Source organism: Eurosta solidaginis, chromosome 1 (assembly GCF_040869045.1).
Source record: "Eurosta solidaginis isolate ZX-2024a chromosome 1, ASM4086904v1, whole genome shotgun sequence".
Taxonomy (NCBI): Eukaryota; Metazoa; Arthropoda; class Insecta; order Diptera; family Tephritidae; genus Eurosta; species Eurosta solidaginis.
Window position 1 is genome coordinate 380,635,091 of NC_090319.1, and position 22,149 is coordinate 380,657,239.

The 22,149-nt window shown below is 35.6% G+C and overlaps 1 protein-coding gene across 15 annotated transcripts in view; it reads right to left on the reverse strand.

Annotated features, from left to right (window-relative positions):
• Positions 1-22,149, reverse strand: part of NK7.1 — a 231,008-nt gene that overhangs the window by 58,601 nt on the left and 150,258 nt on the right. For all 15 annotated transcript variants that reach the window (XM_067763242.1, XM_067763236.1, XM_067763241.1 and 12 more), the window contains one exon: positions 14,134-14,555. In XM_067763242.1, coding sequence (XP_067619343.1) covers positions 14,134-14,555 — 422 coding nt within the window. The remainder of the gene's footprint in view (positions 1-14,133; positions 14,556-22,149) is intronic.

A 22,149-nucleotide genomic window follows, 5' to 3' on the forward strand; every position in this document is an offset into this window, starting at 1 on the left:
CCGTAGTGATGACAAAAACAATCCCGAAAATGTAACCAAGAAGTCCCAAAAATATCTTTAATCCTAAAGCATCGAATTCACGGTTTCACAATAGTCCCAAAATTATCCCGAAAACAAACCAGAAATTACCCGAGGCTGATCCCGGAATAGTTCAGATTCAGGGAAATTTCTGATGCGATCCCTAAAATAGTCGCGCTATGGTCCCAAAACAGCCCAAATCGTGAAATCACCTCGGATGTCAGATTGCCCTCTTTTCGTTCTTTTCGTTGGATGGACTGCGCTGCTGCTCACTGTTGTTAAAAACTCTATCTATATGACCCAGATCCTAATTATTATTCATTTAAAAGTTTAAAAATATAGTTCCAGAAAAGGATAGCGGGGGAGGAGGGGGCGGGTGTACCTCCAATCTTTTCCAAAATTGCCGTACTTATTTAAACCCGTAGAATTAATATCACTCTTCAAAGTCAGTATACTTTGAGTTAAAACGGCTAAAAATAGTTAAAAGACTACTCATCCCGAGGGTTGTAGGGTCCAAACCCCCTTTTTGTCAAAACAATATAGTCAATAGATTTGTTTACACTATTTTTGATCTCTATCACAAAATGCCAAATCTGTTCATTCGTCCTGACGTTATTGAGTTACAAAACGATCGACGTAGGACCAGAAAAAAGTAGCCAGTGTATCCTTTCGGACTTTAGGCATAACGCGTGAAAAATTTCAATTTAAATTTACCAGACATGATATAAAATTAAAACAATTTTACCTAACACTGGCGAAATATAAATCGAAAACTGCAAGCCATAATACACCTCATTCACATTTGAGGTGGTTCATGTTAAGGATGATATCGATAGAATCGTGAAATGGGCCCACCCGGGATCTAATCCTCGATTTTTTTACTCATACATGTCCAGAATACAGCAGAAAAGAAATCAATTTAAACAAGTAAGGAAGGCTAAGTTCGGGCGTAACCGAACATTAAATACTCAGTTGAATGCTATGGAGACAAAATAACTGAAAATCACCATGTAGGAAAATGAACCTAGGGTAAACCTGGAATGTGTTTGAATGGCATGTGTATCAAAAGCAGGGATGCACCTTAACGTTAAGCTAATCGTTTATCAAAAAATTTCCGCCGTTTCCGTTGAAACACTTCGAAATATTATCGATAAAGAAATTATCAAGATAAATTGTATCTCGTTTTTAACCGAAACGAAAAGCTTTCGTTAACGGTAAAAACGTTAACAAAAACGTGATACTTAAAGTTTGAATTGTGCTGGCAATGCTATAGCCATGGTGAAGCCAGTAAGGTGCTAACAGCGAGCGGACATACACACGAACTCCATGTAATTTGTTTGTGTAATTCGTTGGTGGTAATGTCAAAATACTCTGAGAAATGTTCGTACTGTCAAAATTCATGAGAAAAGTTGCAATCAGCTTGGCTAATGCCTTCACCTTTAATGACTCCGCCATCAATCAGCTTTGCCAGCATAGTTTGAAATTAATAATCAACATAAACGATTTGATTTCGTTTTGATATGGCAGAAAACGAAACAAAATCACTTCGTTAATTTGACGTTCTTAACGTTAATAAACGAAACGAAATGACTTTGTTTCGTTTATTAACGTTAATTATCGTAACGAAATGATATCGGTTCGTTGGTTAAGCATGCCTGATCAAAAGATAGGTATTAAAGAGTATTTTAAGAGGGAGTGGGCCATAGTCTTATAGGTGGATGCTTTTTCGAGATATCGACATAAAGGTGGACTAGGGGTGACTCTAGAATTTGTTTGTACGATATGGGTATCAAATGAAAGGTGTTAATGAGTATTTTAAAAGGGGGTGGGTCTTAGTTCTATGGGTGAACGCCTTATCGAGATATCGCCATAAAGGTGGACCAGGGGTGACTCTAGAATTAGTTTGTACGATATGGGTATCAAATGAAAGGTGTTAATGAGTATTTTAAAAGGGGGTGGGCCTTAGTTCTATGGGTGGACGCCTTTTCGAGATATCGCCATAAAGGTGGACTAGGGGTGACTCTAGAATTTGTTTGTACGATATGGGTATCAAATGAAAGGTATTAATGAGGGCTTTAAAAGGGAGTGGTAATAGTTGTATATGTGAAGGCGTTTTCGGGATATCGACCAAAATGTGGACCAGGGTGACCCAGATCATCATTTGTCTGGTACCGCTAATTTATTTATATATGTAATACCACGAACAGTATTCCTGCCAAGATCACAAGGACTTTTGATTTCGCCCTGCATAACTTTTTCATTTTCTTCTACTTAATATTATGGTACGTGTCACACCCATTTTACAAAGTTTTTTTCTAAAGTTATATTTTGCGTCAATAAACCAATCCAATTACCATGTTTCATCTCTTTTTTCGTAATTGGTATAGAATTATGGCATTTTTTAATTTTTCGTAATTTTCGATAACGAAAAGTGGGCGTGGTCATATTCGGATTTCGGCCATTTTTTATACCAATACAAAGTGAGTTCAGACGATTACGTGAACTGAGTCTAGTAAAGATATATCGATTTTTGCTCAAGTTATCGTGTTAACGGCCGAGCGGAAGGACAGACGGTCGACTGTGTATAAAAACTGGGCGTGGCTTCAACCAGTTTAGCCCTTTTTCACAGAAAAAATGTATCGTCCTAGAATCTAAGCCCCTACCAAATTTCACAAGGATTGGTAAATTTTTGTCCGACTTATGGCATTAAAAGTATCCTAGACAAATTAAATGAAAAAGGGCGGAGCCACGCCCATTCTGAAATTTTCTTTTATTTTTGTATTTTGTTGCATCATATCATTACTGGAGCTGAATGTTGACATAATTTACTTATATACTGTAAAGATATTAACTTTTTTTTTTTTAATTTGACTTGAATTTTTTTTTTTGTTTAAAGTGGGCGTGGTCATATTCCGATTTTGCAAAGTTTTATTAAGCATACATATAGTAATAGGAGTAACGTTCGTGCCAAATTTCATCATGATATCTTCAACGACTGCCAAATTACAGCTTGCAAACTTCTAAATTACCTTCTTTTAAAAGTGGGCGTTTCCATGCCCATTGTCCAAAATTTTACTAGTTTTCTATTCTGCGTCATAAGTTCAACTCACCTACCAAGTTTGATCGCTTTATCCGTCTTTGTTAATGAATTATCGCACTTTTTCGGTTTTTCGAAATTTTCGATATCGAAAAAGTGGGCGTGGTTATAGTCCGATATTGTTCATTTTAAATAGCGATCTGAGATGAGTGCCCAGGACCCTACATACCAAATTTCATCAAGATAAGTCAAAATTTACTCAAGTTATCGTGTTAACGGACGGACGGATATGGCTCAATCAAATTTTTTTTCGATCCTGATTATTTTGATATATGGAAGTCTATATCTATCTCGATTCCTTTATATCTGTACAACCTACAGTTATCCAATCAAAGTTAGTATACTCTGTGAGCTCTGCTCAACTGAGTATAAAATCTATAAAAGGTGCCTGGTCACTACTCTCAACTGTGAACTGTTTCGATTAATACCAAATCTGTGCTCGCATAAGTCCACTTTTATTTTAAGTTGGGACGGCTATTGAAATCTTCACTTTATGGGTGTTTACAATGAGTTGATTATATTTGTTTGTTGCTGCCATTTGTGCATGAATGTGTGTGTTAAAAGCCAAGTGTTAGTCTATTATTAATATTATAAGGCGGAGAGCAATTTATCATACGTGTGTACAGATGCACTTGCATGCATACACCTAACCTTACAAATACATGCATACACAATCATATAAACGATGAATGAATTGAGATGCAATGCTATTATAAGCTTGAATGCTTGTATACTTGACTTCTTGACTGGCTGAGTGGTTGAGTAGCCTGGCAGATAGAGCTGGATTTCGATTCGATTCTTAATCGATTACTCGATATTTTTTTTTTTTAGAAATGTAGAATCGATTCTTTTTTTTTAAATCGTTCGATTCTTTAGGCATCGAAGTTTTCATCATTATCTACTTTACGGATGCTTGAGGGAATACATATTCTGTAATTTTTGATTTTATACTCAGTTGAGCAGAGCTCACAGAGTATATTAAGTTTGATTGGATAACGGTTGGTTGTACATATATAAAGGAATCGAGATAGATATAGACTTCCATATATCAAAATAATCAGGATCCAAAAAAAATTTGATTGAACCATGTCCGTCCGTCCGTTAACACGATAACTTGAGTAAATTTTGAGGTATCTTGATGAAATTTGGTATGTAGGTTCCTGAGCACTCATCTCAGATCGCTATTTAAAATGAACGATATCGGACTATAACCACGCCCACTTTTTCGATATCGAAAATTTCGAAAAACCGTAAAAATGCGATAATTCATTGCCAAATGCGGTTAAAGCGATGAAACTTGGTAGATGGGTTGACGTTATGACGCAGAATAGAAAATTAGTAAGCTTTTGGACAATGGGCGTGGCACCGCCCACTTTTACAAGAAGGTAATTTAAAAGTTTTGCAAGCTGTAATTTGGCAGTCGTTGAAGATATCATGATGAAATTTGGCAGGAACGTTAATACTATTACTATATATGTGCTAAATAAAAATTAGCAAAATTGGATGAAGAACACGCCCAATTTTTCAAAAAAATTTTTTTTAAATTCAAATTTTAACAAAAAATTTAATATCTTTACTGTATATAAGTAAATTAAGTCAAAATTCAACTCCAGTAATGATATGATGCAACAAAATACAAAAATAAAAGAAAATTTCAAAATGGGCGTGGCTCCGCCCATTTTCATTTAGTGTGTCTAGAATTTTTTTAATGCCATAAGTCGAACAAAAATTTACCAATCCTTTTGAAATTTGGTAGGAGCATAGCTTCTATGACGTTAACTGTTCTCTGTGAAAATGGTCGAAATCGGTGGAAGCCACGCCCAGTTTTTATACACACCGTCTGTCCTTCCGCTCGGCCGTTAACACAATAACTTGAGCAAAAACCGATATGTCTTTACTAAACTTAGCCCACGTACTTATCTGAACTCACTTTATCTTGGTATAAAAAATGGCCGAAATCCGACCATAACCACGCCCACTTTATCGATATCGAAAATTACGAAAAATTAAAAAAATGCCATAATTCTATACCAAATACGCAAAAAAGGGATGAAACATGGTAACTGGATTGGTTTATTGACGCAAAATATAACTTTGGAAAAAACTTTGTAAAATGGGTGTGACACCTACCATATTAAGTAGAAGAAAATGAAAAAGTTCTACAAGGCGAATTCAACAGGCCTTGGAATCTTGGCAGGAATACTGTTAGTGTTATTGAATATATAAATAAATTAGCAGTACCCGACAGATGATTTTCTGGATCACCTGATCCACATTTGGTCGATATCGCGAGAACGCCTTCACATATACATCTAAGGGCCACTCGCTTTTAAAACCCTCATTAATACCTTTAATTTGATATCCATATCGTACAAACACATTCTAGAGTCAACCCTGGCCCACCCTAATGGCGATATCTCGAAAAGGCGTGCACCTATAGACCTAATGCCCACTCCCTCTTAAAATGCTCAGTAACACCTTTCGTTTGATACCCATATCGTAAAAACATTCTAGAGTCACCCCTGGCCCACCCTAATGGCGATATCTCGAAAAGGCGTCCACCTATAGACCTAATGTCCACTCCCTCTTAAAATGCTCAGTAACACCTTTCCTTTGATACCCATATCGTACAAACATTCTAGAGTCACCCCTGGCCCACCCTAATGGCGATATCTCGAAAAGGCGTTCACCTATAGACCTAATGCCCACTCCCTCTTAAAATGCTCAGTGACACCTTTCGTTTGATACCCATATCGTACAAACATTCTAGAGTCACCCCTGGCACACCCTAATGGCGATATATCGAAAAGGCGTCCACCTATAGACCTAATGCCCATTCCCTCTTAAAATGCTCAGTAACACCTTTCGTTTGATACCCATATCGTACAAACATTCTAGAGTCACCCTTGGTCCACCTTTATGGCGATATCTCGAAAAGGCGTCCACCTATAGAACTGAGGATTACTCCCTTTTAAAATACTCATTACCACCTTTCATTTGATACCCATATCGTACAAACACATTCTAGAGTCACCCTGGCCCACCCTAATGGCGATATCTCGAAAAGGCGCCCACCTATAGACCTAGTGCCCACTCCCTCTTAAAATGCTCAGTAACACCTTTCGTTTGATACCCATATCGTACAAACATTCTAGAGTCACCCTTGGTCCACCTTTATGGCGATATCTCGAAAAGGCGTCCACCTATAGAACTAAGGATTACTCCCTTTTAAAATACTCATTACCACCTTTCATTTGATACCCATATCGTACAAACACATTCCAGAGTCACCCCTGGCCCACCCTAATGGCGATATCTCGAAAAGGCGTCCACCTATGGACCTAATGCCCACTCCCTCTTAAAATGCTCAGTAACACCTTTCGTTTGATACCCATATCGTACAAACACATTCTAGAGTCACCCCTGGCCCACCCTAATGGCGACATTTCGAAAAGGCGTCCACCTATAGACCTAATGCCCACTCCCTCTTAAAACGCTCAGTAACACCTTTCATTTGATTCCCATATCGTACAACTAGAGACACCCCTGGTGCACCTTTATGGCGATATCTCGAAACGGCGTCCACCTAGGGAACTAAGGATCACTCCTTTTCAAAATACTCATTAACAGCTTTCATGTGATACCCATATCGTACAAACATATTCTAGAGTCACCCCTGGTCCACCTTTATGGGGATTTCTCGAAAAGGAGTTCACCTATAGAACTAAAGCCCATTCCCTTTTAAAATACTCATTATCACCTTTCATTTGATACCCATATCGTACAAACACATTCTAGAGTCAGCCCTGGTCCACCTTTATGGCGATATCCCTAAATGGCGTCCATCCATAGAACTATGGCCTACTCTCTCTTAAAATACTCTTTAATACCTTCCATTTGATACACATGTCATACAACCACATTCCAGGGTTACCCTAGGTTCATTTTCCTACATGGTGATTTTCCTTATTTTGTCTCCATAGCTCTCAACTGAGTACGTAATGTTCGGTTACACCCGAACTTAGCCTTCCTTACTTGTTATAAATTGTTTTAATGATTGCCACAGATATGCAACCCTTTAGGATTGTCACAATGCTTGGATCCTCGGTACATTTTGCCTTAACGAGTAATATTAAGAAACAGAAGTGGCAGTTTTTATGAAATTTCATCAATTAAATTCCTATTCCTTATTCATTTTTATTTTCAATAAGCGAAGAAAATAAAAAAAAATAAATGTAAGGCGCGATAACCTCCGAAGAGATCTAAGGCCGAGCTTCTCTTCCAATTTGCGTCGTGCTCCTCTTGATTTTCCCTACAAATTGGCCGGACGGGACCTACATGTTTTATGCCGACTCCGAACGGCATCTGCAAAGCAGATGAGTTTTCACTGAGAGCTTTTCATGGCAGAAATACACCCGGAGTGCTTGCCAAACACTGCCGAGGGGCGTCCCCGCTTAGAAAAATTTTCTTCTAATTGAAAAATCTTATTTCTAAAATTTTGATGTTGCTCTGCCCGGGAGTTGAACCCAGGGCATACGGTGTGATAGGCGGAGCACGCTACCATCACACCACGGTGGCCGCCAAAGCGAAGAAAATACTTCCATAAAATTTTTAACTGAAACTACGCAAACCATGACACAAATTGCCATATGTTGTCAATTGAAAGTTCCGTATACCTCATTGATTAAAAAGCTGCAAACGTACATATACTGAGAACATGTTACCTTAAGTATGTAATAAATACTTCCTCTTTATATGACGCTGAACATAGATCGATTCTAATGCCGTAAAAGAAGAGAGAACATTATACATATTGTAATAATAAGTATAAAAGAAGAAAGTGTATTGGTTGGTGTTCCCAAGATTGGTTTCTCTACATTTTGAAATAAAAGATTCAAAAAAGTGCAAAAAGGATGACATTTCAGTAAAGACTATACTAATTATCTCACTCTGATGAAAGAATCAAGTGAAGACCCATGTGGCATTCCTTGATGCTTCCAATTTTGTCGACAGGCAACGAAACAGAGAGAAACTGTCCAGCTTTGTTTGTTGGGAAAAATCGTGTAAATGGTTAAAGGGCCAATTAATGGTGACTTATAACCATAACAACATAACCAGATAAAACAGCTGATCGAACCTACCTTATGGAAATCAATGTAATCGATTAATGGTGCCATACCATAACGCTAACGCCATAACCATACCATATCCAACCAATTGGTTTTTAGTTTCTCGCCATATCTATAACCTAAAAATATTTGAGTTGGTGAATTTAATAACTTTTTGTAGATTTTAATCATTGTTTTGGATACGTTATGACTAAGAGACTTATTTTTTGATTTACGATTTTAGGTTAAGGCACCATTAATCGATCACATTGGAGATGGTTATGGATATAGGTATGGTTACAGCTATGGCGTTAGAGTTAAGGAAGTTTAATTGACCCTTAAGTACGTAAGCAAGTACACTGTTACAAAGAATAAGCAAAATTTAAATAAACTTTGATTGGTTCGATTTAATCGATTAAATCGATTTTTTTCTAGCATCGAATCGAAAAAATCGATTCTTAAAAAAATCTAATCGAATCCAGTTCTACTAGCAGGATGCATAATTGCATCTACTCTGTGTATTATCACACAGGATGTGCATTGCATTTACAAATACTCAAATATTTTAAGAGCACGCTAACAATTGCTTAAGCTTACACAGCTATGTGTGTGTATATGTACTTATATGCATGTTTATTGCTAATGCCAGCATTGCACTTAATTATATCGAACAGCATATTAGAGCACAAAACTGTTGCCAACAATTTCAACAATGTGAGCTTAAGTATATACATACATATGAGCGGAACTTTCAAGACACAAATGTATGTGTATGTGTGTTTATGTAATATAAGCAGACATATTGTTTCAAATTTTGTAGCGTTGTACACTTGCATATAAAGGTAGGCGTGTATGTATGTATATAAAGATTTCTACAGCAATAACAATTAAATTACATCAACAAAGCATATTTAGGGCTTTTGAGTCTGTTGGTGGCAAACAAACGCTTGCGGTGAACTATGAATGCTCTGATGTGTGTCGGTTATCGGTTGTTTGTTGCTTTGCTGTTGAAGGCTGCCTGCAAGCTAGCAATTTTGCTTGTCTACTTAAGTGATGTCTAAATGTATAATGCTTACAGGAAGGTCGATAAGGCTATTATGTAAGCCAAATTGTTGTTATATATAGACAAATGTATATTCGCGAACATGATTACCCATTGAAAATTTGCTTAGTTTAATTAGTTAAATATTTGCAACAACATATTTTTTATGATGTCTACTTAATGTGTGTGCGTAGACTTGCTGTGTTAATTCTACAACAAGCAATTGAATATGACTTTCATGTCATGCTGTTATTACATACATACATAGTTATGCTTGTATATGGCTTTTAGGTATGGTAAATGCGTCTGTTTTTTTTTAATGTAACTTGTAATTACATATAATTATCAGCTTGTAAAACACAATTAAATGCTAAATGAAGGCAGTTCAGTAATAAATATTGCGTGCAAAAGAGTTTATTGCCTAGTTTTAGGCGTAGAAGTATGCTGTACAGAGACTATTTGATTGCGATGGCACATATTCCTTCGGTCACACCTTCGGTAACCGTTTCGGGGGAAGGCCTATTCGTCTAGAAAATTCAGTACATCAATTTCCGAAATTTTTTTGAATTCGTTTGTCTGATGGTTTTTATTTTATTTCATTGTTGAAGATAAAAATTTGTTTCCTTACGGATAGTCACTTTCTTGCAAGAAAGCATAAAAACGTTCCCAGAAGTCAGAGATTTGAGATGAATTGTATTTTTCACACTCAATGTGAAAGGTTAGCTTTTTTTAGAAAAATTGCAGAACAACAAATTATCAATTCTGTACATGGGTTCGCCAAATGACATTAAGCACCAAAGAAGCGAGTCTTGCGTAAATAAGGACAAGACGAAGTAGATGCTTTCATTCAAGAAAGAATGGCAACATCCGCGCATTGGCATCAACGTCACTGTTGACGAGACTGTCAAGTGTCAGATTAAACATAAAACGAGAATAACTTTTGCCAACAAGTGCTACTGAGATGGCAATTGCAAAGTAAGGCTTCTCTCGATGACAATAAACTACACCCTACAAGCCGTTAATCATACCTAATCTGATGTATGTGTTGGAATCATGGACGGTGTCGAGAGAAGATAGGATGGCGCTTGTAGTATTCGAGACAAAAGGTCTCCGCAATATTGATAGTCTTGTTCGTGATGCCGCTGACGAGTATCGAAGGTGGAATAATTATGGACTTTATGAGCATTTACGTAGATATGAGTGGTCAAAGATGTGCTGGCCAAAAAAGTATTCTAATCGACACCGCTCTTTAGAAGTAGAAGAAGTGGGAGACCTCCAATGAGCTGGCAGAGGCAGGTGGAAGAAGACTGGTAAAATCAACCGAAATACGGGTCAATTTAACTGAAATTTCTGTAAATTCTTATCCATCGCAACAAAATGTTTAATCAACTGCGCAGAAATTGTTGATTCGTAATTGACCGTTTTAGTAGTCAATTAAACAAAAAAAGTTGTTTCATTATACTTTACCCATAGTTTTGTTAAATTAACAATATTACTGTCGCTCTAAGTATACCAATCAAATTTGTTAATATGAAATCGATTTCTGTTCATTCGAAATAACCAGCGTAAACTGTTAAATTAATAGTGTTTATTGTCGAAATGACACTGAGAGTGAAATCTATTGAAATAACAGATATTTCTGTTTTTTCTACATTAATAGCGTAAACTTTTACATCAATTGAGTTTTCTGTGCATACCTATGACTGTGGAAGAAACAAAAGTGGGATAAATATATTTTTAAACTTACGTAGTTTTTTTTTATTTGTATAAATAACACATAAGTACATTTCATTTCTAATGATTTTATTGCTATATTTAGTAATATTAATTAAAATAATAATAACTTAAATCTGAATTCAAAAAAACAAAATTTGTTCCGAATTGCTATCGACAGCTTTGTACGAAAGTGTTTTGCCATATATATACGGAAATATATGAATACATAAATACACATGCTTGCTACATACATATTTATATGTATATATGCTACATACATATTCACACACGCATTAGTACATGCTCTAGCGAAAATAAGGGCATGCACCGTTTGTTAAACCACATTAGCGTCGGTTTGAAAAACTTTATTCCAACTTTACAATTAAACATTATACACTTTATTACTTTGTTTTATTAAACACACTTTCACCAAATTTTATATTTAAAATTTATTTAATTTATAGTTTTAAACTTCGCTTTGCAAATAGAAATGAAAATAGTAGTCACAAAACTGATTCTCAATTCTTTCAGGTGCAGTTCAGCTCATTTTCAATTTCTTCGCTTGCATGTAGTTGCCACACTTGATTGTTTCGAACAAAACTTGTATAAATGTTGACGTAACATTTTAAAAAGAGAACATGTAAATTATAGAAAAGTAAACAATCAAATCGCGGGAAGGTAATTCACCACTGGAGTAACTTTACATGTAATTCGGCAAGTTAATAATCGTAACAGTTTATTTTGAAACGATTCGAAAACAACTCAAACTTTATGCTGTCGGAAACATCAACATTAAAACAGGATGTTTTTTATTATCTTACTAGATTCGCTCGCGTCAGTGAAAATTCGTAAAAACTTGAACAAAATGTTACTAATTTTGGAAAAATCCTGTTCGTTCAAACAAAACTTTTGCAACAAGAGGGCGCAATTTTGCATTTCCCTTGGAGGAGAAATTGCAAAATTGTACCCGATAAATAGGTGTCCCGGTATCGCATAATTTTTTGCAGTGTTATGCACATTAAATTCAAAAAAGGGTTTCTTTGTTTTGTATTGATAACTGAAAAATTAGTTTTTTGTTGTTTTCCCAATTTGTGTGTTTTTTCGATTTGGTGGTTTTCTTATTTTGGTGTTTTTTTTTGTAAACAAGTAGCACCATCGTCATAAGTACAAAGTAGAGAGCGCAGTGAGCGTAAAATTCTCTTTGAAATTTGTTCATGCATTGACTGTTGTTCGCTGTTGAAATGACCTGTAAGATCAGCTGTGTTAACAGAAAAATCAGTTAGATTGATTAGTAATCTGTCAATTTTACAAAATTTTGTTAACTTAAGAGCGACAATTTCTCTTCTGTTGAAATGACTAAAAGAGTTTGTTCGCTTGACAAAGAACTCGGTCGAATTAACCATAACTCGATCAATTTCACCGAATCTCCGTTAAGTCAAGAACAACAGAACATATTTGTTGATTTTACTAACACCATTTCTTTCTGTGTAGTGTTCTGGATTGAATTCGGTTAGCACGATACACTGATAGATGGCGTGAATTGTTACGAGACAGCCAAGACAGCTTAGACTGTTAATCGCCAATTTATGAATATAGTGATGCTGTACGTATAAGATAGTTTTCTGATATTGGTATTCGAACCTAACTAACTGTAGTTATGCTTAAGTTTTTTTCTAAAATCGACGACAAAAACTTTTTTTCAATAATTAGATTTGATATAGTACTAAACATTTTGTTATAAAGTAAAGCAACCTAGCCAAACCATTAGTACCTAACAGTTCTGTTGAACGTGCCAACAACTATTCCTCACGCTGTGTGTAAATATAGAAAAATATGAACTGTATGAAAAAATTCCCATACATACACAGCTTATTAAATATGTTTATTTTCCTTTCTTATACATACGCAGATTATTAAAGTTATGCTTATTCAATATCTTAAGATATTTTGCGTTAACCTGTCCTTATACCTAAATAAATATTTAAGGATTAAGGCATACAGTCTTAATTACATTTTTGCTTGAGGAAAGTAACATTTGTATAGATAAATATATAATTTTAATGATCGATTATGTAAGTTTTCAATTAATAATAAGCAGCTTACGTTAACACAAGGTTCGTTGAAGCTATCTGAGAAAGAACGGCTCATCTCGCTCTTTCGCAAACAAATCGGTCAAAGAAAAGTTTGTCGCCGACAATTTGAATGCGAGTGTGAACAGCGACATTGGTTAACGTGTTGTATGAGCATAAAAAGAAGAGAAGGTTAGAGAGCAATATATTTTGTTTATTTTCTCCAAGTAAAGCAAGCAGTTAAGGTAACGCATGCCGCTATTGTAAACTAAACAATTTAATTAAAAACTTTTTTAATTCAAATTACTATTAAAAAAAACCCCTATGTACATCTAGGACAGACCTATGTCATTTGACGGATTGAATTAGAAAAATAGGCTTAGTATATCGGCTGCTTTGTTTGAAGGAAGGTAGGAAGATAATAGAGTTAACTTTAATTTGAACCGAGTTTGTACTGTGGTATTTCTTGTAGAGATGAGCGTTCCCTCGATTTTTAAGTAATAGTGTGATTGATGAATGTGACTTCTCAAACACAGCAATATTTATACCTCACTATGACTGAAATGACATATAAGAACAATATTAGAGTTGCAGTTCACAATCACGCTTCCCAATAATCACAATGCTAAACTAAATCACTGTACAAATCATATCAATCAGAGCAATTATCGTCAACAGTGCGAAACAATTAATTCGTGCTTTGTACTATCATTCATGGCGATTTGTTCAATGCTGTCGCTGCGATACATGATGTTTTTGTCGCCGTGTAGGTGCGGTTGACAATTGTAGAGGTTCACACCAAAATGAAACTTTTCTATTAGAAAATGATATACAAATATTTTGTTTTGGCGTGGATGTGCGGAAACTATTAATTGCGCAGGCATCCCCTTGAAGGGTTGCGTTATACAGACTCTTCAATCATTTTAGTCGCCTCTTACGACATGCATAAATAAGCCCTAAAACTTACAACGGGGAAATTTAGATCTTTTTGCTTCAAAGCGTGTACTCAATATTGTATCATTCCTTTAATCTTACGTAGACAACTAGTAGTACTTATATGCAATACATTTCTTTAGCACTCACCTGCGTCTCAGTCACATTTAGCAATTTAGCCATGTCTGTGCGTTCACTCGAACTAAGATATTTCTTGATCTCAAACTGCTTTTCCAATTCGAAGATCTGCCGCCCAGTAAAAGTAGTGCGCGCCTTTTTCTTGCGACGAGCATCTGTTGAACCTGAATCTGAGTCATCTTCCGTCGTCTCTAAAGCACCCGAAGAAGACGCAGGTGGTGTACCAACTGTGGAAAAATTTTTGTCGCGCACTAAACTATCACTGCTGCCAGTAGGACTAACATCTGGCACAGGCAACGTAGATGATGGAGGTGGTGTCGCAACAGCGGTCGAGGCACCAGCCAACAGCAGTGCGGTATTAGATGCGGAAGCATTGACGGCGGCAGCTGCAAGTTTTTTCTTTTTAACACTCGATTTAGCAGCGTGATTGGCATCTGCAATGAGAGGACAATAAAAAAAGTAAGAGATTAGAATAATAGAAGAATTGCTTAATGGGATAATATAAAGCGTGTTGCCTATTTTAGTTAATTTTTTGTAATTGCAGCAACAATTGTGAGCTTGTGTATGCAAATTTGCGAACTAATCAAATTAAATCGATGTGTTTATGTGACCCTCAACGGAAATATGTAAATGCTTAAAGCTAATAATGTCTAGAGCTCAGTTGAACTGAGTTGAGTTGATTTGGCAGGCAGGCGGCATATGCAACAATGCTGTCTGTCAAACGATGCTGTCAATCAATTTGTAACCTCATTTGCTTGCCGCTGCTGAGCCTAGTAAATCCATATTGATTTAAAATTTTATAAGTGAGAACAAAAGGTGTAAGGATCGGTGAAGGCGGTGCATTCCATTGACGGCTATCGGCTTTGTGGCCGTTGGGTGTTTTTTATACTCTGCTGTAGCTTTACACTAGCAAGGTCGAAAAAAAAATTGATTGAACAATGTCCGTCCGGCAACACAATAAAAATTGAGATATCTTTGCCGCATTCTGTTTTCGGGTTTTTTAAAATAGAAAAAGTCAGTCAAGAACGCTCACTTGGAATTATTCATTAACAAATACTGAAAAAGTGTTAAAGTTTGACTAAAGATTATATTTCATGATATAAGTTCAGCCGGGAAAACGAAAAGAGCAGTGGAAATTTTTAACAAATTTCGTCAATCAAACTCCTCTTTTTATATTCTCGATACTTTCAAAAAAAATTTTTTTAAAATCTCGAGTTGCTTACTTAAAGTTTTCTAAATGTTATTCGAAAATTCAAGAAAATTTTACAAAATTTAACAAATATTTTGCAGTTTTTATTAAGGGTTTTGTGAATGTTTTTGAGTATGCAGCTTTGATTTCGTATTGATTTTTAAATCCTTTTGCGGAGGGTGTTTTTTATATGAAAAGAAGTCTGAAAAAAATTTCCAAAATCAATGCAAATTTTGAGAAACCTATAACTAATACTTTGTTAAACTAAAATTTATTGAGACACAAAACTGCATACTAAAAAAAATTAAAAAAAACGAAGCTTCCTTAAAATTATCGAAAAGGGTTTTCAAATTAGTTTGCATAGTTTCAGATACGAAACTCGCAGAAAGAAGATTGTTCCTAAAATGTATACAAAAAAAAATAAAAAGAGTTTAATTTTATTCTAAGCGAGATTGGTTTACCACCACGCCCACTTTCTAAAAAAATAGTTTAAAGGTTTTACCTTAACAAAACTTCCAATACGTTTATGGGGCTTGTCTACATTATACTGATATTCCATTTCAATGTATTATGGTAAAACTGTATGCAAGAATTGTAAAAAAGATTAAAATGGGCGTGTTCCGCCCTTTATTTTACTTAATCTCTCTAGCACTCTCTTGAAGCAATAAGACGAAAAAAAATATTTACCAATCCTTAAGAGTTTTGGCATGAATGTTGTTTTTATGACGATTTCCGCTTTCTGTGCAAGTGGGCGAAATTGGTTGGCAGCCATGCCCACTTTTTATACTCAGCCGCCCGTTCTTTCGCTGGACCGTCAACACAATAACTTCAGCAAAAAATTAAGATATCTTCACCAAAAATATATTGGTATTGAAAATACGCGAAATCAAATGACCTACAACAACGCCCATTTATTCGATATCGAAATATATAACTTATAACAAATACCCCTCAAAGGGAAAAACTTGGACAAACTATAAGAGAAGAAAATTTAAAACTGAAAAATTTACAGCTGGGTATATAACCCTCGGTTGCACACGCACTTAGCATCAATTGCTTATTGTTTTCTACAGATAGTATAAGCGTGCTATTGTTGTTGTTCGCACCTTTTAAGTGCCTGCATGCTTTTGTGCTTACTGCTAATTTTGTTTAAATGGTGTTCAAGCGATAAACTAACAATAGCAACAACAACAAACTGTCAAGTAACCTGTCTAATTGTGTTGTCATTTGATATGCAGCTGTGATTTTAGCAATAACAATTTTTTTGTTGTCCATAAATATATCCATTTGCTTATTATTGTAACACTTGTAAAATTTCAATTTTTTGTTCGCAATTGGCACTGTATCACGGTTGTTGTTGTTTATTTTCAATTCAGATTTCAATTGACTTCACTCAACTTGGTTACGTATGTAGTATTTATTAAAGTTATTCATTGTAAGTAATTATTTTTTTGTTATCAAAGCACTTAAGTAATTATGTTTTAATTGACTGAAAAAAAAACAATTTTGTTGTTGTATATCAAAAGGTAACATACGACAAAAGCCTTGGATCTTTGTAGCAAACGGGTAATGCGGACTGACGTACCCTCTGTGAAAAAAAAAATATATTTATTGTTATTTATAAGCAAGTTATAATCAGAAAGACTGACCTCCCATTCACACTTATTTGTTTGACTACACTCTAGACTGAAAGGATGTAAGTACACCCGTAGTGGGGTGAATGTTCTGGTGGTATCACCTGCAGTCGCATTTCTAGTTACCACTACAGATAAGCGATCAGCAACAAATGAAAGATGCACACTGTCAACACTTGAATGTATCTCATTCAATCGCCTACAGCTAATGTGCAAACTTCTCAAACATTTTATAATGATTTATTTTAGGAATAACATTTTGCGACTGAAAATGTCGATTAAAGGTTTGTGCCTCAAATCTTGGCTGAGCAGACCCACTTTCCCTCATTTTACATAAGCCTACCACTCTTCCTCTTAGTAATAATAAGCGATCTTAAAATAGGGCTCATACTTCTCCCTCTCAAGGCACTGGTTAATCCGCCGTCTATGCCATCAAAAAAGTTTTGCTTTCTTTTCACCATCCGCCCAGACATCGGTTATTGGACATCGACTAAGCTGTCACCGATTGCTCTCAGTGGTAATGTTGGCATTAATAACCCACTCATCATTTCATCATCCTCCGGCCGAGTCTTTTCATCATCCACTAACATGTATCGCTTAGCACCGATTAAGCAATCATCTTCGTACCAGTCACTTGCCAGCCATCCACTCAGAGATAACTCATTTGACCTGTGGAATTTGGCATCAACTATCAAATCACTTATTCATTGTCCTATAATTCCACAGACATATTTGCCGCCATCGTACATTCGTTACGCGCCTGCTAACCTCTTACCTCTCCGTCGTCACGACTAGTTTTAACTCGCCGCTGTAGAGTTTATGTGTCTTTATCTGGCACAAGAGAAATGGGACCTGTAGGGGACTGGTTAAGGGCTACCGCAGACTTCGAAGAAACCCACCTTACAGCAACTTGCTTTTACGCTCCGGAACGACATAACACAAAGAAGACTTAGCCCACACGGACAACGAAATAAACGACTTGTTGCTGTGTAAACATCTTTGCGGATAGTATAAGGGAATAGGGAAGAGAAAGGTGAAAGGAAATGAAATGAAAGCAAAAAAGTCAAGGGAACAAGAACGGAGAGAAAATAGTAGACAAGCTATCAGTTTATTATAGGTGTTTTGTCGACGAGGTATAGACGTTAGACTGGGTCGATTTATTAACCGCTATCGTGCCATCGATTTTTCGATAGGATTTGGGCTCAGCAAAAAAAATTCCACTATGCATACCCAAAAAAATAATTTTCGAGCCTGCGAAAGTAAATTTGTTTGACTTTTTTTCGACTTTGATTTTTAAGGGCTTTTTCATGACCTACTAAAAAATTTTCATTTGATTGTAAAATTTTCATGTATACCCCATCCGACCCACGATGGCGATAATAGTTTTTTGAAAAAAAAAAAAAACAAAAATAAGGGTATACATATGAAATTTTTTTAGTAGGTCATGGAAAAAACCTTAAAAATCAAGGTCGAAAAAAGTAAAAAAATAAAATTTTGCAAACTATTTTTTTTGGGTATGGGTAGTGGAACTTTTGTTTCCTGAGCCCAAATCCTATCGAAAAGTCGATGCCGCGATATCGGTTAACTTTCGTCCATACAAATCGACCCACCCTAATAGACGTGTCATCGATTTGTTAACGAAGGTTTTCAACCAACTACTGAGTGAGAAGTTATATATGTATTTATCAAAAGGTTGTCGATTTGCTATCAAAAATTACTTATCGGCGTGTTAGCATTTTTTATCAAAAAGATATCGATATCTTATCGACAGGTTTTCAAAAAGTTGTTGATTTGCTACCGAAAAATAAACAATTTGTTATCGAAAAGTTATCAATTCGGTAATGAAAATAAAACAATTTTTTACAAGAGCGTTACCAATTTGTTGTCGGTTTGTTATTGATGGCTCATAGGTTTGTTATGAAACAGATATCGATAAAACTTCACTTTGAAAGCGATGACACATCCGTAGACCGGATATATCAAGTAGATAAGAAACCACAAAGGCCCTATGATTTGGCCATAACAAACCGATAACTCTACGATAATAATTCGCAATAATTCGCTGTAGATAATACGCCAATAATAAAACAATAACTTGTAGGCATCGGTAGATGCACCCGCCGCAAGCATAGCTACCATAAGAGGCGACTAAAATGACCAAATTATTCTAGGGGATGTGTATCGCAGCCTTCAAGGGGTTGCCAGCGCAATTTATAGCTTATCCAACACAATTGTGAACCTCACCTACTCGTGGTGAATCCTGTTTCTTTAGCATCGGAGGCTCTGGCGACCCCATGCTCCTCATGGTACTAGGGGGTTGGTCGGAGTTGCGACTTAATAATGCTTGTTAGCGGAGCGTACCGGATTACTATCCGGAAAAGGACCATCAACATCGATAACAGTCCCCAAAATCTTCGGGGAGTGCCTTTATCGCTACAACAACAACATCAACGAAAACGTTGTCAAAAAGCCTGAAAATATTAGTTTCTGGGAAAGTTGTATGTATTTTGGTTTAACTTCAGGTCCTGGGCGAGCTCTAGTTAACTTTAAAACATAAGTTCCTTAGACGTAACCTGTATGTTTACACATCGAACTGCACGAGTTAGTACATGGTACTCACACCTGTTAAGGAAAAAGCTGCCTTGATTTATTGATCAAATTTCTAAATATGACTCGCCGAATCTTTCATACGATCCTTTTCAGGTACTTTGATTTTATCCAACCAACCAATATGATAACCATTATTAAATGCAACTACCTCCAACCACTCGGTTGCCAGGCCTATGTTAAAGTTTCTAACTTCCGTACAACTCTCCCATTTTATTCATATTTTCGGTTTATATATTCGAAACGATTATTCCAGTAAGTGTGGGATTTTTTTATGTGATCGATTTTAGAAATATGAGTTTTCTCACCACTCATAGGATTAACATTAGTGATTTATTAAATTCTTAACAGCGCTTCCATGCTGAATAACATTTGCGTCATACATATATGAAAAAAAAACAACAACACATTAAAAAAAATAATTGCAAAATTTTTATTTATGTACATATGTACAGTGTACACTTTACATAGATACATAGAAATTGTTAAAAAATAAATAAAAAACGAACAAAGGTTTCACAGGAAATTTAACAGACGCATGATTGCAAAAAAACGATTCAGCTCTCGAGTACGAATGCGAATGCAAATGACCCACTAAATGTGGAAACGCATTTTACACCAGACCGCAATAAAATGAAACAAAAAAAGCTCTTTTGAAGCGAAAAAAAGGGAAAAATATTTAACGTGGAAAAACAAATGACGTTCATTGGCAATTACCAACTAATAATTGCACTTAAATAAAATACACGGACAGACTAGCATACATACAAATGAACTGCAAATGTGCGCGACAGTGCCTTTAATAGCAACAAATAAACGACATTTAGTTGTAATTGAAGAAAAAAAGGAGTGCAGTAATATAGAAATATTAAAAAAATACATATTAGGGTGCACATTCAAGAATTTCAAAGTTTCTTTGGTGGGTTTTATATAAATATTTATATAAACAAAATTATATACTAATGAATAATTATAGGTAATTTTATATTTGAGTAAATTATTTATGGTAAATTATTTCACCTTCTACTAATGTAACATAAAATCCTTTAAGTAGCCAATTGACCTTATGATCAATTCAAATGACCGTAAAGTAAATTGTCCTTATGACCCCTTTGAAGCGGTCATACAATTGATTGGCCTTATGCATGTTGACCTTATGTCACCTCATCATTAAATTATTGCATTAGCATCCGTCCTTGATACGTGTGCATTGTTTCAATTAAACTTATGGCCATTTGAAGTGGCCATAAGGTCAATTGACTTTAAGTCCTTTGAGCTTATATATACCCAACATCAAATAATTGCATTGTCATCGGCCTTTGATACGTCTGCAAAGCTTCAAGTAACCTTATAGCCACTCTAAATAAGGTCAATTGACCTTATGTCCGTTGACCTTATACCACCACACCATAAAATTATTATTATTGCATTTTCATTGGTCCTGGATACGTGCGCAAAATTACAATTAAACCAATGGCCATTTTTAGTGGTCAGAAGGTCACTTGACTTCATGTTCCTTGAGCTGATGTCACCGCTCCATCAAATTATTGCATTTTAATCGGTCCTTGATACGTGCGCAAAGTTTCAATTAACCTTATAGTCACTCTAAACCTCTAATTCTAAAGTCAGTTGACCCCATGTTCATTAATCTTATGTCACCTAACCTTCAAATTATTGCATTGGCATCGGTCCGTGGTACGTGCGCAAAGGTTCAAGTAAACCTATCAATATTTGATGAGGTCACAAGGTCAATTGACTTTATGTCCTTTGAGCTTATGTCACCCCACCATAAAATTATTGCATTGTCATCGGTCCTTAACACGTGTGTAAAGTTTCAAATTAAAGAAACTTCCGGAAGTTGGTGAAAATTATGCTCAAAGATTTAAAGATGTCTTGCAATAAATTAATGAAATGAATGACTCCGGTGCATAAATAAAATAATACAAGCTAGGTAGAAACCAACCGAATACAAGCATGTCCGTATGACCTGAAAGTACGGGTACCGGTGCGTATACGTAAAATTGTATTTATATTTTTTGTGTAAAAGAGGTAATACAAACAATTTAAGAATCAGAACAAAAAATTCTTTTTAACATTCATGAAAGCTTTGACCATAATATGGACCCGCAAATAATTTTTTAGATAGTTAATAATCACAAATATAGAACCATTTTAGAAGTAAAATTTTAGATGATCAGAATAATGACCACTCTGAAGCACATACAAACAAATGCAAGTCAATGTGTATGAACATGAAAAGAGGCCAAATGCAATTAATGTTTAATGTTGCTGACCGATTGTGCTACCACTTGTACTAACCCCCCACCTACAACCTCATTTGCATTGGTGGCACGTTGCTAGACGTCTGTGGTCTCGTCTCTTACTTTGCAATGGTGGTTATTCGATTTGCACATGTCCAATAAAACTTCTTTTAAATTAATACTTTTATTTGCATTAATGTGAGCTACTATAATTCCAGGTATGTCAATAAAATGCCACATCAAGTTACGCTTAGTAGGAAAATAATTTTATTTATTGTTTGTCGAACAATTTTTCTATGTGCATAAATGATAATTTTGTTTAATACCTGCGGCTTCC